General features: G+C 35.7%; 1 protein-coding gene across 2 annotated transcripts in view; it reads left to right on the top strand.

The window, feature by feature from the left end:
* Nucleotides 1-15,663, top strand: part of LOC134171096 (cadherin-7) — an 80,859-nt gene that overhangs the window by 55,986 nt on the left and 9,210 nt on the right. For both annotated transcript variants that reach the window (XM_062633083.1, XM_062633082.1), the window contains 4 exons: nucleotides 4,954-5,207; nucleotides 9,777-9,913; nucleotides 11,861-11,982; nucleotides 14,235-14,352. In XM_062633083.1, coding sequence (XP_062489067.1) covers nucleotides 4,954-5,207; nucleotides 9,777-9,913; nucleotides 11,861-11,982; nucleotides 14,235-14,352 — 631 coding nt within the window. The remainder of the gene's footprint in view (nucleotides 1-4,953; nucleotides 5,208-9,776; nucleotides 9,914-11,860; nucleotides 11,983-14,234; nucleotides 14,353-15,663) is intronic.

Consider the following 15,663-nt stretch of genomic DNA (forward strand, 5'->3'; position numbering starts at 1 on the left):
CACTCTAAGCAAAATGCACATACAAGACCATATTGTTTGTAGTTTATAGCACAATTCCTAAAAATAATGTACAGAAATACGCCTTGTATAAGTACAGACCTCACTTTATTCACAAAGTTGCAGGCTATAGTTAGACTTCAGTAATAATAATAGTTTAGTAGAAAAAAATCTGAAGATAAAAACCTGATAGATGATCTGTATCCACCTACAACTTTATCAAATACTTGGTGCTTAAAGTAGTAATGCTGATTTAATAATAAAAAAGGCTGTGAAATCTATTTTTATTGGATGTATCATATATGACTTTTTGGAATGTTATGAGATCTGATTCGAACCATTTGGAAGTCTATGGAGAGATTGCAGTAGACTTAAGTGCAAAAAACAAGAAGCCTGAAGACTATAGAGAGAGGGTTGTCATGTCTTACTAGAGCTAGGGGCAAACATTAAGAAGATTTTTCCCTGGTACAGTTCTTGCTCAATTTGGCTTAATTTTTTTTCCCCCTCAATGCACAGACCTACCGCCAATATCAACAGCCAACTTGAATGTTAGAGGACAAGATGTGAAAATAGTGTTGCAAAGTACTTTGTCATAGAAACTGACTGCTAAGAGATTGTTCTAAAACCTGGATTCATTCCAAGAGTAATATTAACAATTTTATAAAAATGGGAGGCTTATGCAAAAGCTTTTAAGTGAAAAAGCTATCCTTCTATTACAGTTAACATTTCACTTTTTTTTTTTCAGTTAGAATTTTTTCTTTTAATTCTTTACTGAAGTTCACAATGTAAGAGCTTGAGGTGTCCATGGTTCCTTTGAGGGATAATGTGCATTTGTTTGATGTACTGCAGTTTTCAATGTAAAACCTAAGATGGACTTAAAAATGGGATTTTCACCTCTGAAAAGTGCATTATCATGAAGTCACCATAAAATAAAAGATAAACATTACAAAAAGATAGGCTTCCTGTGAACACTAGATTCATATCCAGCTCCTGTAGTATAGATGACTTATTTTCCTTCAGACAGGATAAAATTCTTACCCTTTAAAAGGAAAAAAAAGCAAAACCCAAAACAAACCAAAACCAAAAAAAGACCTCACAAACCTCCGTATGAGAGAAAGATGAATGGATCCTGCACAGAATCTAATCGGATAACATTAATGCACAGATATTAATGAAGCTGTCAAGCTCTATTCACTGTACTGAAGGACTGAAGCATACATTGTCCATTTAACCTTCAACACAGTGATTTGTAGTAGTCTGTTGACTTGGTATCCATTATTGGAATCTTGTCCTTTTGTTCTAGCAAGAAATAATGAAGATATGATCTAAAGGCCAGTTAAATAATACTCTCTATATAACAGACATTCGTGATAATTAGATAAGAAGAAACAAAAAAAGAGGAAATCTTCTCAGTTCATTTTTTCAGTCTTTCTTTAATATCCGTAATATGTAGTATCTTCATTATAATATCATTGAATTGTTAACACATTTCCACGAGGTCAAGAACTCTTGCATGCTAATTATATTTTAGAGGTTTTGTTTAATTTTCAAGATTATATTATGCGTCAAAGCCTGGTGCCTGTGTATTCACCACTGGTTCTGAGGATGTACCTTATAGGACCAGACTGAGGATGATTGCAGAATTTTTAGAGATTGTCACAACCCACAGTAGATAAACTCTGTTACAAAGATCTAAAATAAAACAATAATATTGCATCTGTATAACACACTACATTTAATGTCTTAAAAACCTTCTGACAATCCATACTTCCCTCTTTTAGACGCCAGCTCTTTTCCACTGTATATGTTGATGTAATAGATTTTTTTTATTTATTTATTTTTAATTTTAAAAGAACCTTATAGCTTTTGGAAACTATCAATAGCACTGGATACCAGCAGGTATCTAAAGTAATCCTAAGGCAGGATTCATGTCACTGAAAGCAGATATTTATTTCTTCCAGTTATTGAGACTTCCTTACCAGTGACTGGTGAAAAACAGGCATTTAAAAGTAGGCATCTGATTTCTTCTCTACAAGAATTTTGCTATACTCATAGTAAGCACTATGTGGTGATTTTCTCAGATGTACATGGCTAAGTTAGAGAAGGTAAAAGCAACACTTAGTAAGCAAGCCTGCTCAGAATATGCATCTATATCATTACTTTTTCATCCTTCTCAATGAGGAAATACCTTTCTAATGAAAGTGAGCTTTGTGTATCCTCTGCTAGTCTAACACTCCTGTAATTCAGTCAAATAAAGAATGAATTATTTCTCCAAGAATGAAATTCGATACTTTAAAAGTGTGTGTCAGCCCTTGTGATAAATATTCACATGGAAGGCATATTTTTATGATTTAAAAAATTAGAGGTCTAATTTAGTCTTTAATCAATAAACATGGGGATATTTTAAAAATTAATTTAAATAATATTTTGTTATTATAGTCTTTAGTCTATTAAAATTAAAATTTATGTAATTTGTCCAATTACATAGACCATGCTCTACACACTTTCTTTATTAAATCAGAATTATTATAATATCTTTTCTTAAGATGACTATGGTGTTGTAATTAGCGTATCTTAAGAGGATATCTTGTCTTCAGTCTCATAATATATATTATAGAATCATAGAATGGTTTGGGTTGGAAGGGACCTTAAAGATCATCTGCTTCCAACCCCCCTGCCACGGGCAGGGACATCTTCCACTAGACCAAAAAGCCCATCAAACCTGACTTTGAACACAGCCAGTGATGGGGCATCCACAGCTTTTCTGGGCAACCTGCTCCACCCTCATAGTAAAGAATTTCTTCCTAACTAATATTCTTCTGAATGTTTAATCTAATCTCTAAATCTCTTCCAATTTACAGCTATTCCCCCTTGTATTTACAAGGGCCCTACATGCTTTTGTAAGAATTGCCTCTCCAGGTTACTTGTGGGCCCCTTTTAGGTATTGGAAGACTGTTACAAGGTCTCCCCAGAGCCTTCTCTTCCCTAGGCTGATATTTTAATGTATTTGATTGCTGTAATCTCAGTCATTCAATTTCAACAGATGTCACTGATTAATGCAAATGAATTAACCTCCCCTTTTCCACTACATATGTTTGTACTGTCTGATTGAAAATATAGTTCACTAGAAGCTTGGGTTTTGGTTGTTTGGTTGGGGTTTTTTTAGAACAACAAATCTCAGTCTTTTGTCTTTGACATTCTTCAGGTTATAAGTTCTTCAGTTAATATGATGCTTTTACTAGAAATGTGTGCTTGATTGTCTTCTCCTTAACCTTGCTTCTCATCTGGTCATATCAGTTTCTTAAGTATTACCATCATACAATATAGTTTCTGAGGCACTTTTCATTATCCTGTCGCCACATTACATTTGCATTATGCCTTTGAGGTTAGTTTCCTAGCACAAATATTGTATTTTAGGTATAAAACCAAGATTAAATTAAAAAAAAATATTCCAGCTATGCTTTAGTAATAAATACTGACCAGTTGTATCCAGTATAGTGACCAGTATCCAGAAAACCTTTCTTTTATGGCATATCTGTGTTTGGATAACTATACGTACTACAGCTCTGATTCAATCCAAGAGTTTGCATAACATGAGAATCACATGTATTCCCATTTGGAGAAACCTTTTGTTGCTACACAGAGGTTATAAAATTTCAGTGCCTTTGTGATGTGTTGGAATACATTTTTCATTTTTAAATCTAGACTTTTTGCAACAGTACTGTAACACCAGCATAATTGCTTACTTTAAGTTACTCATTTGGGATTTATGCTACTGAAACTCAATGAAGAACTTAGAGCCTTGCACTTGTAGGTCAACAGATGTGTGTTTCACCTCTGCTGCTCCTCTGAGTGAATACAGTGACATTTTGCAGATGATGTCAGATTATTTTGCAAACACATTTTAGATCCCTATGATGCATTCAGAATCAGAACTGTGGAAAACCTTTTTTAATCTGTTTTATGCACTTGGAATTCTAGTTTTTAAGAAATAGTTGAGTAACCAGACTGCAGTTTTTTAGAAATGCTTGGGTGTTTTGTTGTTGTACTTAATCATTAAACTTGGAATTTCAAAAGAATAGCTGGGCATTTGGTGTGAGTGGACAAACTAAGACTATAGATATAAGGAAAATGGTGCTAACATTAATGTGAGGCTTTCATTTGATAACTGCCTGCAAAGTAAGATACTTTTTTGCCTCCAAAATAATTTTCTTTATGGGACTCTTCTCCAGACAACAAATATACCATTAGTTGTGGGTGGTAATTTTTAATTCCAATTCAGTATTTATGTAAAGAAACCCTGTACTTATCAAAGAAAATTAAAGCAGAATGAAGGTGAAAGAAAAACAATGTGCATTTTAATTAATAAGAAAAATAAACAAAAGCAATCTCAAGGCTGCATCTCAGTACAAAATATTCTCATACAAACAATGCAGTTTAACTGACTGCCGCATTTTCTTCACAAATTCATACAGAGATTAAAGTCAATCCCAATGCTGTGCAAAAAAAGCCCCCGACAAAAAGAACAACCCACCCACAAATTTCTGAATGAGGTGTTTTCACTAGTGAATTTTATAGAGTTGTTATGTTTGGGTAGTATAGTATAAGGTATATGACATTACCTTAGATAAAATGTGAATAAGACAAAAAGAAGTATTGATTCACAGTTATGAACTACTGGGGGAGAATGTGGTCCTCACAGAAAGTTTTGCCATTTCATTCACATGGTAGAAATACTTTTATCATTAAAGTCATTGGGTAGTACTCACTAGCAAGACACTGCAAATAGTGTTTTGACAAAGCTAAAAACTGAGCCATCAGCTATGCTCTGCCAATCAAAAGAGGAGGTTGGATGCAAGTGGCAATGTTCATTTTGTATTTATTTATAGCTTTAAGTGAAAGTTTTATGTCAACATCACAGGATAATAAAATTTCCAAATAACTTCACCTGTACAGGAGCTGGATTTTGAAGCTAAAACAAGCTATACGCTGAGGATAGAAGCAGCAAATATGCATATTGACCCTCGCTTCCTGAGTCTGGGACCCTTCAGTGATATGACAACAGTGAAGATTATTGTAGAAGATGTTGATGAGCCGCCTGTGTTTACTTCACGTTTGTACTCCATGGTGGTGTCTGAAGCCGCAAAGGTGGGCACTATCATTGGAACTGTAGCGGCCCATGATCCAGATGCCTCAAATAGCCCTGTCAGGTAATTATGTCTTAACTATTTATTCATTTAACCATTGAAGTCATTCATTTTGATGTGAGAAAGTCTTTAATTACAATGAAAACAATTTTTTTTTTTTTCCCTCGCAAAAGACGATTGAGATGTTCTAAGAGTTTATTTTTACTTTTGTATGCTTGAACTACACAATCTCTGAGAAAAGAATATATTTTAATCTCTATAAAACAAAGAAGTGAAGATATAGTTTCAGGATTACAAATGAAAAATCCTCAACATGTTACTCATATCTATTTCTCTGTAAATTTACAGAGTCTTTTATTATTTATAACAATTATGTTCTCTTAAATCAACATAGACAAAAAACCCCAAACAAACAAAGCCGCCATATATGTGTGTGTATGTGTGTGTGTAATATAATTGCACATAGAGTCCTCCATGGTAAACCAGAGACAAGGTCCCACAGTAAAACATTAGAAAAAACTCTTATTGTGAGAGAAACCATAAGAAAACACAAATTATCAGTCTCATGTTTGTCTGCATCTAAGGTCAAAGATCAGGAACAAAGACTCACCACTTGAGTTAAACCAATAGAGTTACTTAGAGCTTTTCTTATGGAGAATAGTGATAATAATTGTCAAAGGAACATGCAGAGGATCTAAAGGGTAATACTTCTGACTCAGGAATTTTGAGAACTTAATAACCTGTATGAGAAGGAACACATTCACAATTGGAAGTTAGTACCAAGTTTCATTCATTATTATTGTTCATTTAAGGCATACGTAGAAAACAGGTACAAGCCTTATTTAGATATCACCTTTTTTGTGATGCTGGATTTTTACTTTCATGCATTGAGGATGATATTGGAACTGTAGTGTATCTCTGTAATTTCTAAAGCAGCCATCTCAAATTGAAAAAATAAAGCACTCTTTCACCCTTAGAGGTGACATAAGTATTATCTCTCTCTCTTTCATTATATATTTGCAACATATTCAAAATAACTGATTCCTATAATGCATAAACAAGTCCTAGATGGATGGTTGGCATGTATTTACTCGTGAAATTTATCTTTGCTGAGATTTTTCTTTCCTGTGGCAGTGTTTTCTGGTGCTGATGTTAGCATCTGTTGTACAATATCTGGTTTAGAGGAATCATGTAGGGTGGGATTAAATGCAGTTCCATAAATGCAGTCCATACTCAGAATTTCTTTGAATCCTATGCAGACATAAGCATGACTTTGATTTGATCAGATTACTTTTAGAATTCCAACATGAAAACTAGGTATATCACCAGCTTAACTAACATCCTGGAGAATTCTTCTGCTCCAAAGTCATATGGAATTTGAGAAGGAAGAAAAAAAAATAGTGCAAGTTTATCTATACACTTGTGAACCTGCAATGTACCTTGTCAATGGTACTGCCAGCTCATATGATATAAAGCTGTCCTGCATCTGCTATGATATACATCAGAGCCCGATTCACCTAAAATTAGAATGTGTTAAGGAGGATTAATGCATAATACTTTTCATGATCTATTTAAGAAGTTTAAATTGTTAATCTATAAATAAGTATTCCAAATTCCAAACACTGGATTATATTGATTAAAATTAGATTTGATACAATTCAAAAAATGTCAAAGTTACAAGATCAGAAACAATTAAAACCTTGCCAATACTGGGTGGGAGGAGGGGGAAGCAATAAATATTTTGAAAATAAGAGGTTATCATGTGAGGACCAAAGAATTATCTATGTTCGAGCTAGCGTAAATAAAGGATTTAAAACTCCTGCAGCTCAAAGATTTTTAAGTCTTAATGGCTGCAAGGAATTAAAGGATTAAAAGTATTTAAAATATATATATATTTTGAATTTGAATATGGATACAATACTTATAAATAAATTAAAGGAAACTGCTTGCTTCCTGTGTATAAAATTTTTTTTCTTGTTTCATAAGAATCTATAATCTAACTTGCATAACTTGTTTGTTTCCCTTCCTTCCTTCATTCCTTCCTTCCCTCCCTCCCTCCTTCCTTCCTTCCTTCCCCCCTCTCTCCCTCCCTCCCTGCCTCTTTTCCTCTCATCCTTTCATCCTTTCTTTCTGCCTCCCTCTGTCCTGCCTGTCTCTCTCCCTGCCTTTTTTCTTGCCTCCCTCACTCCCTCTCTCTCTTCCTCTTTTCTGCCTTTTTTTATTATTTATTGATTTTTTTTTTTCCTATCTTTCTCGCCTTTCTTTTATTCTTTAGTCTCTTGCTCTTTCTTACTATTTTTTAAAGAAAGGTCTTTGGTTCTTCAAATTGCATAGTTATAATGTTAATGGTTAGGAAATCTGAGGGCTGTCAGGAGACTGAATCCCAGCTACAGGGCCTGCCATGACTGACTATATAGCAGAGGTCTCATGGGAAACTTGCCATGGACAAAACAGCTAAAGAGCACTGCTGACTAGATAGACAATAGTGCTAGCATGAAATAAAGTCAAAAATAAACTACAGTTAAAATAAAATAAATCTATGTTGTGGTTTAAGCCCAGCTGGTAACTCAGAACCATGCAGCCGCTTGCTCGCTCCCCCCCTTCATCTTCCCCTGCTCCTGGAGGGATGGGGATGAGAATTGAAAGAATGTAACTCCCACGGGTTGAGATAAGAACAGTCCAGTAACTAAGGTATAACACAGACCGCTACTGCTACCACCAATAATAATAATGATAAGGAAAATAACAAGAGAAGAGAATACAACTGCTCACCACCCGCCAACTGATACCCAGCCCTACCTGAGCGGTGATCTAACCCTTCCGGGTAACTACCCCCAGTTTATATAGGGTGCATGACGCGCTGTGGTATGGAATACCGCTTTGGCTGGTTTGGGTCAGGTGTCCTGTCTCTGCTTCCTCCCAGCTTCCCCTCCTCCCTGTCAGAGCATGAGACTCAGAAAGTTCTTGGTCAGAGTAAACATTACTTAGCAACAACTAAAAACATCAGTGTTATCAGCATTGTTCCCAGGCTGAAAGTCAAAAACAGCACTGCAGCAGCTACTAAGAAGGAGAAAAATGACTGCTACTGCTGAACCCAGGGCAAAGCCTGAATACATGAAAACTGATGCTGCTATTGTTGCGGATTTTTATTTTGTTCTCTCTCTTCATTGTCTTCTTGGGACATAATATGGCAAAACAGTTCTAATTATGTAGCAAGCCTCTGCTCTAAGATTTTGCAGCCAAGAGAGATAGATAAAAACACAGTAACAGAACAAAATAGGAGTTTATATATTACAACAGAGAACAAACAAACAGTGTCAGAAGATCATTATATCTGGGGAGTCCCATTTTTGAACTGCCAGAGAGGGACTAGATGCAGGAGAGGGACTCTTCATCAGGGACTGTAGCGGTATGACAAGGGGTAATGGGTTCAAATTAAGCCAGGGGAAGTTCAGATTAGGTATAGGGAAAAAGTTCTTTACTGTGATGGTGGTGAGGCACTGGAACAGGTTGCCCAAAGAAGTGATAAATGTTCCATCCCTGACAGTGTTCAGGTCCAGGGTGGGTACAGCTTTAAGCAACCTTGTCTAGTGGGAGGTGTCCCTGACAATGGCAGGGAAATTGAAACGATCATATGGTAATTTCCAACCCTAACCATTCTATGATTCTATGATTCTGTGAAACTATCTTCCATAATTCTTTCCTTCTACCTTGTTCAGATTATTTGGTTAAAGTTATGTCAGTAGTCTATCGTCAGTATGACAGTAGTTGCAATGATCTCACTTGGTCTGATTGAGACATTTTAATTCACCTTGTGTGTAGGGAAGAGTTCTGCAGTACATGCTTGATCTAAATGAGAGTGTGAGGATCTGACCCAATATTAGATTAAATATCAAGAATATTCCAGTTGTAAATCTAAATCTGCCTGATCAACTGTCCCTTTCTCTCAAAAGGGTTATAAGCAAAACACCCACAGAAATTTTGACCTTTTCCCCTATGCTATTTTCTGTTTGCTAAGGAGCTCGTTTCCCCTTCCTAAAGCAAATTTGGAGGAAAAGATATGTTAAGCCAAAGAGGTAAGGGCATAAGCCTGTGTTTGTCTAATGAAAGTAAATCACCAAGAGCTGACAGTGATGAGAAATAATCTCTTGACCTACTCTGCATCATCTCTCTCTTTCCTGTTTTCTCTCTTTCTTCCTCTTTTTTATCATCCACTTTGGCTGACTCAGGGCCTCTTCTGTTCACACGAGTTAGGACTGTACACAGACTGACAGCCCCCATAGGAGTAATGCCAGGATGGTACAGCCATGTAGCAAACTTCCATCTCTCCTTCTCCTTTTCTGGGGCTCGGGAGGGTGCTATTCCATGACTAAATGAAAGTTTGCCTTACAGCAGAGAGGAAGAAAGAAAAGAGAGGGGAATACCTATAACCTCAGTTAAAGAGGACACTATAACTGCACAGGTCATTGTGTAATTCTCTCACCTATGCATACTCTCAACACCCCAGAGAAAGTGTGTAGATCAATGCCCAAAATAGTGAAAGAGTGGAAAACCTTTCTCACTATTAATTTTTACATTTTTACAAGTTGTACCTAAACATAAATCAGAAGTTTTCTTTCGTTATTCACATAGGTACTCGATAGACCGAAACACAGACCTGGAGAGGTATTTCAATATTGATGCCAACAGTGGAGTCATTACAACTGCCAAATCTTTGGACAGGGAAACTAATGCTGTTCATAATATCACGGTTTTGGCCATGGAGAGTCGTAAGTAACAATTTAAATATTTTATTGGATGTTTATGTGTAAAACTTCAGGCTTAGCTGTGATCAGCAGCACTCTAAGAAAAATTATGACAGGTTAATAGCATGGCAAATAAAAATAAGTTCTTAGTGTAAAAGACTGTGATAAAAATTAGAAACACAACAGATAAAGTATTTGCTCTTTAATTCTCCTCACACCTTCATAGTCTTTAGTCTTCTGAAAAATAAGAACAAAAAAAGGTGAGATATGTTAAGTCAACAGTCTCAGACCAAGCATCATTAGAGGAAAAGTGATACAGAATACAGAGGAGACCAATTAACCCATTTTAATGATGACACTCAGAGTTGGTTGCTGTTGGTCAACAACAGCATTCCTAAAAGGCATGAAAGAAAGGGATATGGCTGCTTGTGTGGTTTCACTTTCCTAAGGTAAGACTGTAGATATATTGTACTTGGTATCTTTTCTCTTGTAAAATGAAAAGTATTGAAGAATCAAACCACTGAAAAACATAAAATGAGAATTCTATTAATGCAAGTTTAAACCTAAACTTGCTTAGCTGTGAATACATTCTGTAAAAAAAATATCTATTTTTGCCTTTATATTCAAAGAAATTGTTTCTTCAGATTTCATCCTTATTATTACTCTGTTGGGCTGTGATAGGAAGAGTTATCCATTCTCTAGCCTGCTATTTTAAAAATCCTCACTTCTTGCTTGTGCTGAGGTTAATTTAGTTTTTAATCTGAAAGCTAACTTTTACATTTGGTGTCTGTGCGAATTTATCTTGTATTCTCAGGAGAGAATTTTGGTCTAGGAGGAAAGCATGGGAACCAAAAATTTTCCTGGGTAATAACAAAACTAACAAGGCAGCCAAGTGACACAAGTGAGAGTCTAGGAGCACAAGTAATACCCTAGGAGCACAAGTAATACCCTACAACGCTTTAATTTATGTTTATGGCCTGCTTGGCTTTCAATAAGCTTAAATCAGCAGAAGAAAAAGTTGCTGGTGGAATTTGTTACTTCTCTGGTATTTCAGATGTGGGGAAAAAAAAACCAAAACAACAAAATAAATTCCATTTTGTGATCTATGCTCGGATGCACTGGTTTAAATACTTACTAAATACTTACTAAAATGTGGTTGTAATACCCTGTAAAAAGATAGATACATTTATGAAGGTTTGTATAGTTTTTCATTCTGCCCTGCTGTATCACTAATATTACCACTTGTGGTAAAAAAATAATACAATATCTTTTTTTCTGCTCAAAAACAGAGGTGTTATCTAGAAAATTTAAGTACAGCACACACTGATGTCCTTTATACGTAGTCAAAAATTATTTACTGTTTAAGATTAAATTATGACATTGAACCCTGAACAGATTTGTATATTAGCTAAAGGTGTGCATCAGTTTAAGAATGTGGTTAATATTTAAGGTGTTCAATGTGTTAATGACAGTGTTGAAATACTTAGTTCTGTGTGACTTTGGGATTTGCTTGGGTGTATAGTTTTCTCTTTTTTTCTGTTACACATAGCTGATGGAATTCTGGTTTTAACTTGTTAATATACTGATTGAAGTTGCAACAACAATGTATTTAACCCATAATAACCATGCTATTCCCAATATTCAGAGCACTGTTCGGGATAGCTATACCCTTTGGCAATGGTTTTACACCATCTTGCTTTTATCTTTCCACATGATGTGTTTCAGTGCTGTAGATTTTTCAGTTCAACCCTGAGACTAAAATCTTAGTTTAATTGAGGAAGCTGGAAAACATAAATATTGTTTCCACCAGGTACAGAAGATCAAACCAAGACTTTCTTTGTCTTTCTAGGAGGCATTGTATTTGATTTGACACATATATGCAAAAGAAGAATGCAAATGAAAATGTGCTGACCCAAAGAATAATTTGCAAGAAGATTTTCTTGATTGTTTTATTGCCTTCTTTCTCCATAGAGAATCCAGCACAGATTGGGAGAGGCTATGTAGCCATAACTATCCTTGACATCAATGACAATGCCCCTGAGTTTGCCATGGAGTATGAGACAATTGTCTGTGAAAATGCTCAAGCTGGTCAGGTATGACTTGATAATTTTTAATGTTTATTTTTAGCAGATAGGCAGCTATACATAGTAAATGCCTTTAAGATGAAATAGAATCGTCTTATGGCAGTAAAAATGATGCTTTGATGAGCAGCACAAGCAATATTAATCAAACCATGCCATCTAGAGGGACCTCGACATGCTTGTGAGGTGGGCTGATGCTAACCTCATGAAGTTTAACCATGACAAATACAAGGTCGTACACCTGGGTCAGAGCAATCCTAGGCACAACTACAGGTTGGGCAGAGAAGAGATTCAGAGCAGCCCTGTGGAGAAGGACTTGGGGGTGCTGGTCGATGAGAAAATGAGCGTGAGTCGGCAGTGTGAGCTTGCAGCCCAGAAAGCCAACCATATCCTGGGCTGCATTAAAAGGAGCGTGACCAGCAGGTCAAAGGAGGTGATCCTGCTGCTCTACTATGCTCTCATGAGACCTCACTTGGAGTATTGTGTACAGTTCTGGTGTCCTCAGCATAAAAAGGACATGGAACTGTTGGAACAAGTCCAGAGGAGAGCCACGACGATGATCAGGGGACTGGAGCACCTCCCATATGAAGACAGGCTGAGAAAGTTGGGGCTGTTCAGCCTGGAGAAGAGAAGGCTGCGTGGAGACCTCATAGCAGCCTTCCAGTATCTGAAGGGGGCCTATAGGGATGCTGGAGAGGGACTCTTCATTAGGGACTGTAGTGACAGGACAAGGGGTAACAGGTTAAAACTTAAACGGGGAGTTTAGATTGCATATAAGGAAATTCTTTCCTGTTAGGGTGGTGAGGCACTGGAATGGGTTGCCCAGAGAGGTTGTGAGTGCTCCATCCCTGGAAGTGTTCAAGGCCAGGTTGGACGAGGCCTTGGGTGATATGATTTAGCGTAGGGTGTCCCTGCCCATGGCAGGGGGTTGGAACTAGATGATCTTAAGGTCCTTTCCAACCCTAACCATTCTATGATTCTATCTTCACCATACCTCTGAAGAGAAAGACTCAGGCATAAAAATTGTTAGTTTAAGGGACTGATGAAACATCTGGGTTTTTTACTGATATAACTGACACATTTTGCAAAACTCACCTAATTTTAAAAACTATTAAGAATGCATACTTTCTCCTAATTTTACTGGGAAGTGGAAAGTCATGACATGGAGGTTTTTCTCAGACAAAAGGCCTATAATTTCTAAAAAGTGTACTTATTTTTATTTCCCTTGAGAAGTATGGTCCAGAAGTCCATAATTTCATAAGGAAGATATATTCTTACCATATTCCTCAGTGCCTTTAACTCCCTTAATGTTTTTCAAATAGTCCTAGACTCAACTAAAACTACCTGGTATTGTTTATCCTAGGTATGTCTTATATTTGTACTTTTCCCTTCTACTTTGTAAGAACTCAGAAAATAAATATATTATCTCATTCTCTATTCTTTCTCCCAGAAAACTAGTGAATGATTCACCTACGTTGATCCCACATATTCCCTGGGAGACTTTGCACTTTTGTTTCTCCCTGAATATTGCCCTATTTATGGCAGGTGTTGTTATTGCACATTTCAATTTCACAGAATAAATTTGATCCTTAAAAGAAAACACTATGATTATTGTTTTGTGCTCATGAGAAACACAGAACATGTGTGTTCTCATTGAACTATTATTTTTGGTTCTCCTGGGATCTAGTCTGAATATTCTGAATATCTGTGAATATTCATATTTTATGGATTGTAAACAGCGGTGAAACTCTTTTTTAGGGGCAGATTTTGACTGAATTTTAGAAAATAAAATTGGAAAAAAAAATCCAGTAATTATTAATATAGTAATGACTTGGCTTTTTATTTTTCATATTAAAATAAAAAAAGGTGCATGAATTAAAATACCCAAAGGGATATTTGCTTCCTTGTGAAAGTTTACAGCATGAATTTCAGTCATTGATAACTACATAAAGGTCCATGCACTTCTACTGCTAAGCAGTTTATACTCCAAGGTCTGTTGAATGACAGGACCTAAAACTTTCTCATAGTCGCTGCAAATCCTTGCTTTTGGACAATATATTTGGTTCAGGAAAAGTAAAGAGTCATGTCACTGTTTTTGGTTTTATAGTGTCTACACATGCTTAGGAGATTAGACAGAAAAAATGCAATATGGGTAAGACTCAAGGAAGGATTGATACTTTAATAAGTATTAGAGGAATTATACAGTGTATGTGCATTTGTTTCTTACCATTCCAAACAATGAACCCTGATGTACCTCAAAACAGGTGATCCAGAAAATCAGTGCAATTGATAAAGATGATCCACCGAATGGCCATCAGTTCTACTTCAGTTTAACAGCAGAGGCAGCAAATAACCACAATTTTACACTGCAAGACAACAAAGGTAAAGGCATTTTTGGGGAGTAAATATTCACCACTAACACCTTTCAGTCTGAATATATTGTGCTGATTATTACCTACATAAACCTCTATTCTGGTAAGGAAGCAAACTGAACTACAATCAGCCTACAAAATAGACTATCTATAGAGTTGTAAAGGAAATTAAGCTGTTATTTGAATTATTTAAAACCTTGAGCCAAACAAAGTAGCTTCAAATATATATATATACTTTTATTTCCAGAAGTCACTCTTCTTATATTTTTTCCTTGTATTTATAGATTTTTATCTAGTTAACCTTGGGGTCACGACTGAAAAATGTCCAGGAATTTGTTTTATTAATATAACTTAGTGCATAAAGAACAAGTGTTGCTTTTCTGGTTTTGTGTTTGTATGGGGTTTTGTGTTTTTTTTGATTTTTTTTTTGATTTTTTTTTTTTAGAAAACCAAATATTTTCATTAAGTATACCACCTATTGAAGAATCTTTTTGATAATGGAAGCTGCCTACAATATCTACGCAGACATCTTATGGTTATTTCTCAAAGACTTATACAAAGACTCCCACTGACATCATGTTTCTATTAGCTAAAATATGTGCGAACATGATTCTAATTGGTGTTCTTGTTAGTTGTATTGCATAGGAGGCAGCTGGGCATGTGTCAGTCAATTTAACTATTAGCTGAAGCAAATAGAACTAAATAGACACTATGTTACTCTTGCTCTTTTACGGCTTAGTACTAAACCAGAGCTACAAAGCCATCCTTATTAATAAGAAAAGAAAAACAGACATATGGTGGACTAAAGGATATTGTTTGTACAGACAGACTTTGAACAACATTCACTAAGTATAATGTGACCTATTAAAGTTCTCTCACACAGTTATTTTTTGCTTTACCCTGCATGTAGTTACTGAGATGCTTAATTTTCTTCATATGAGCAACTTGCAGTTCAAAACTAAAGACTGTAATAGTAATAATGATCAAAATAATCAAAACATTATTATAAGACACTTTCTATGCAGAAGTCTGACATTGTTACAAGTACTGTGAACTATTTAATGGAAAGACAGGCCCTCTTTCAGAGAATGTATAATTGAAAAAAAAAAGTAATAACAGACTTCTGTAATGCCAGTAAAAATAAAAGGATTTGCAAAACACAGCAACAATTGCCTCTTTTGATGTTAATTAATTTTACGCATATCTCATATGATGCTGTATGAAGTGCTTTCATGTTTTGCCAGATAGGTCGTAGTAGATGACGCAATAAGGTAACTTTACAGGACTATAAATATGTCTGTCTTTAAGTAGATAGCTCAGT

Source organism: Pezoporus occidentalis, unplaced genomic scaffold (genome assembly GCF_034315485.1).
Source record: "Pezoporus occidentalis ecotype Australia unplaced genomic scaffold, CSIRO_AGI_Poc_V1 ctg4, whole genome shotgun sequence".
Classification (NCBI taxonomy): domain Eukaryota; kingdom Metazoa; phylum Chordata; class Aves; order Psittaciformes; family Psittacidae; genus Pezoporus; species Pezoporus occidentalis.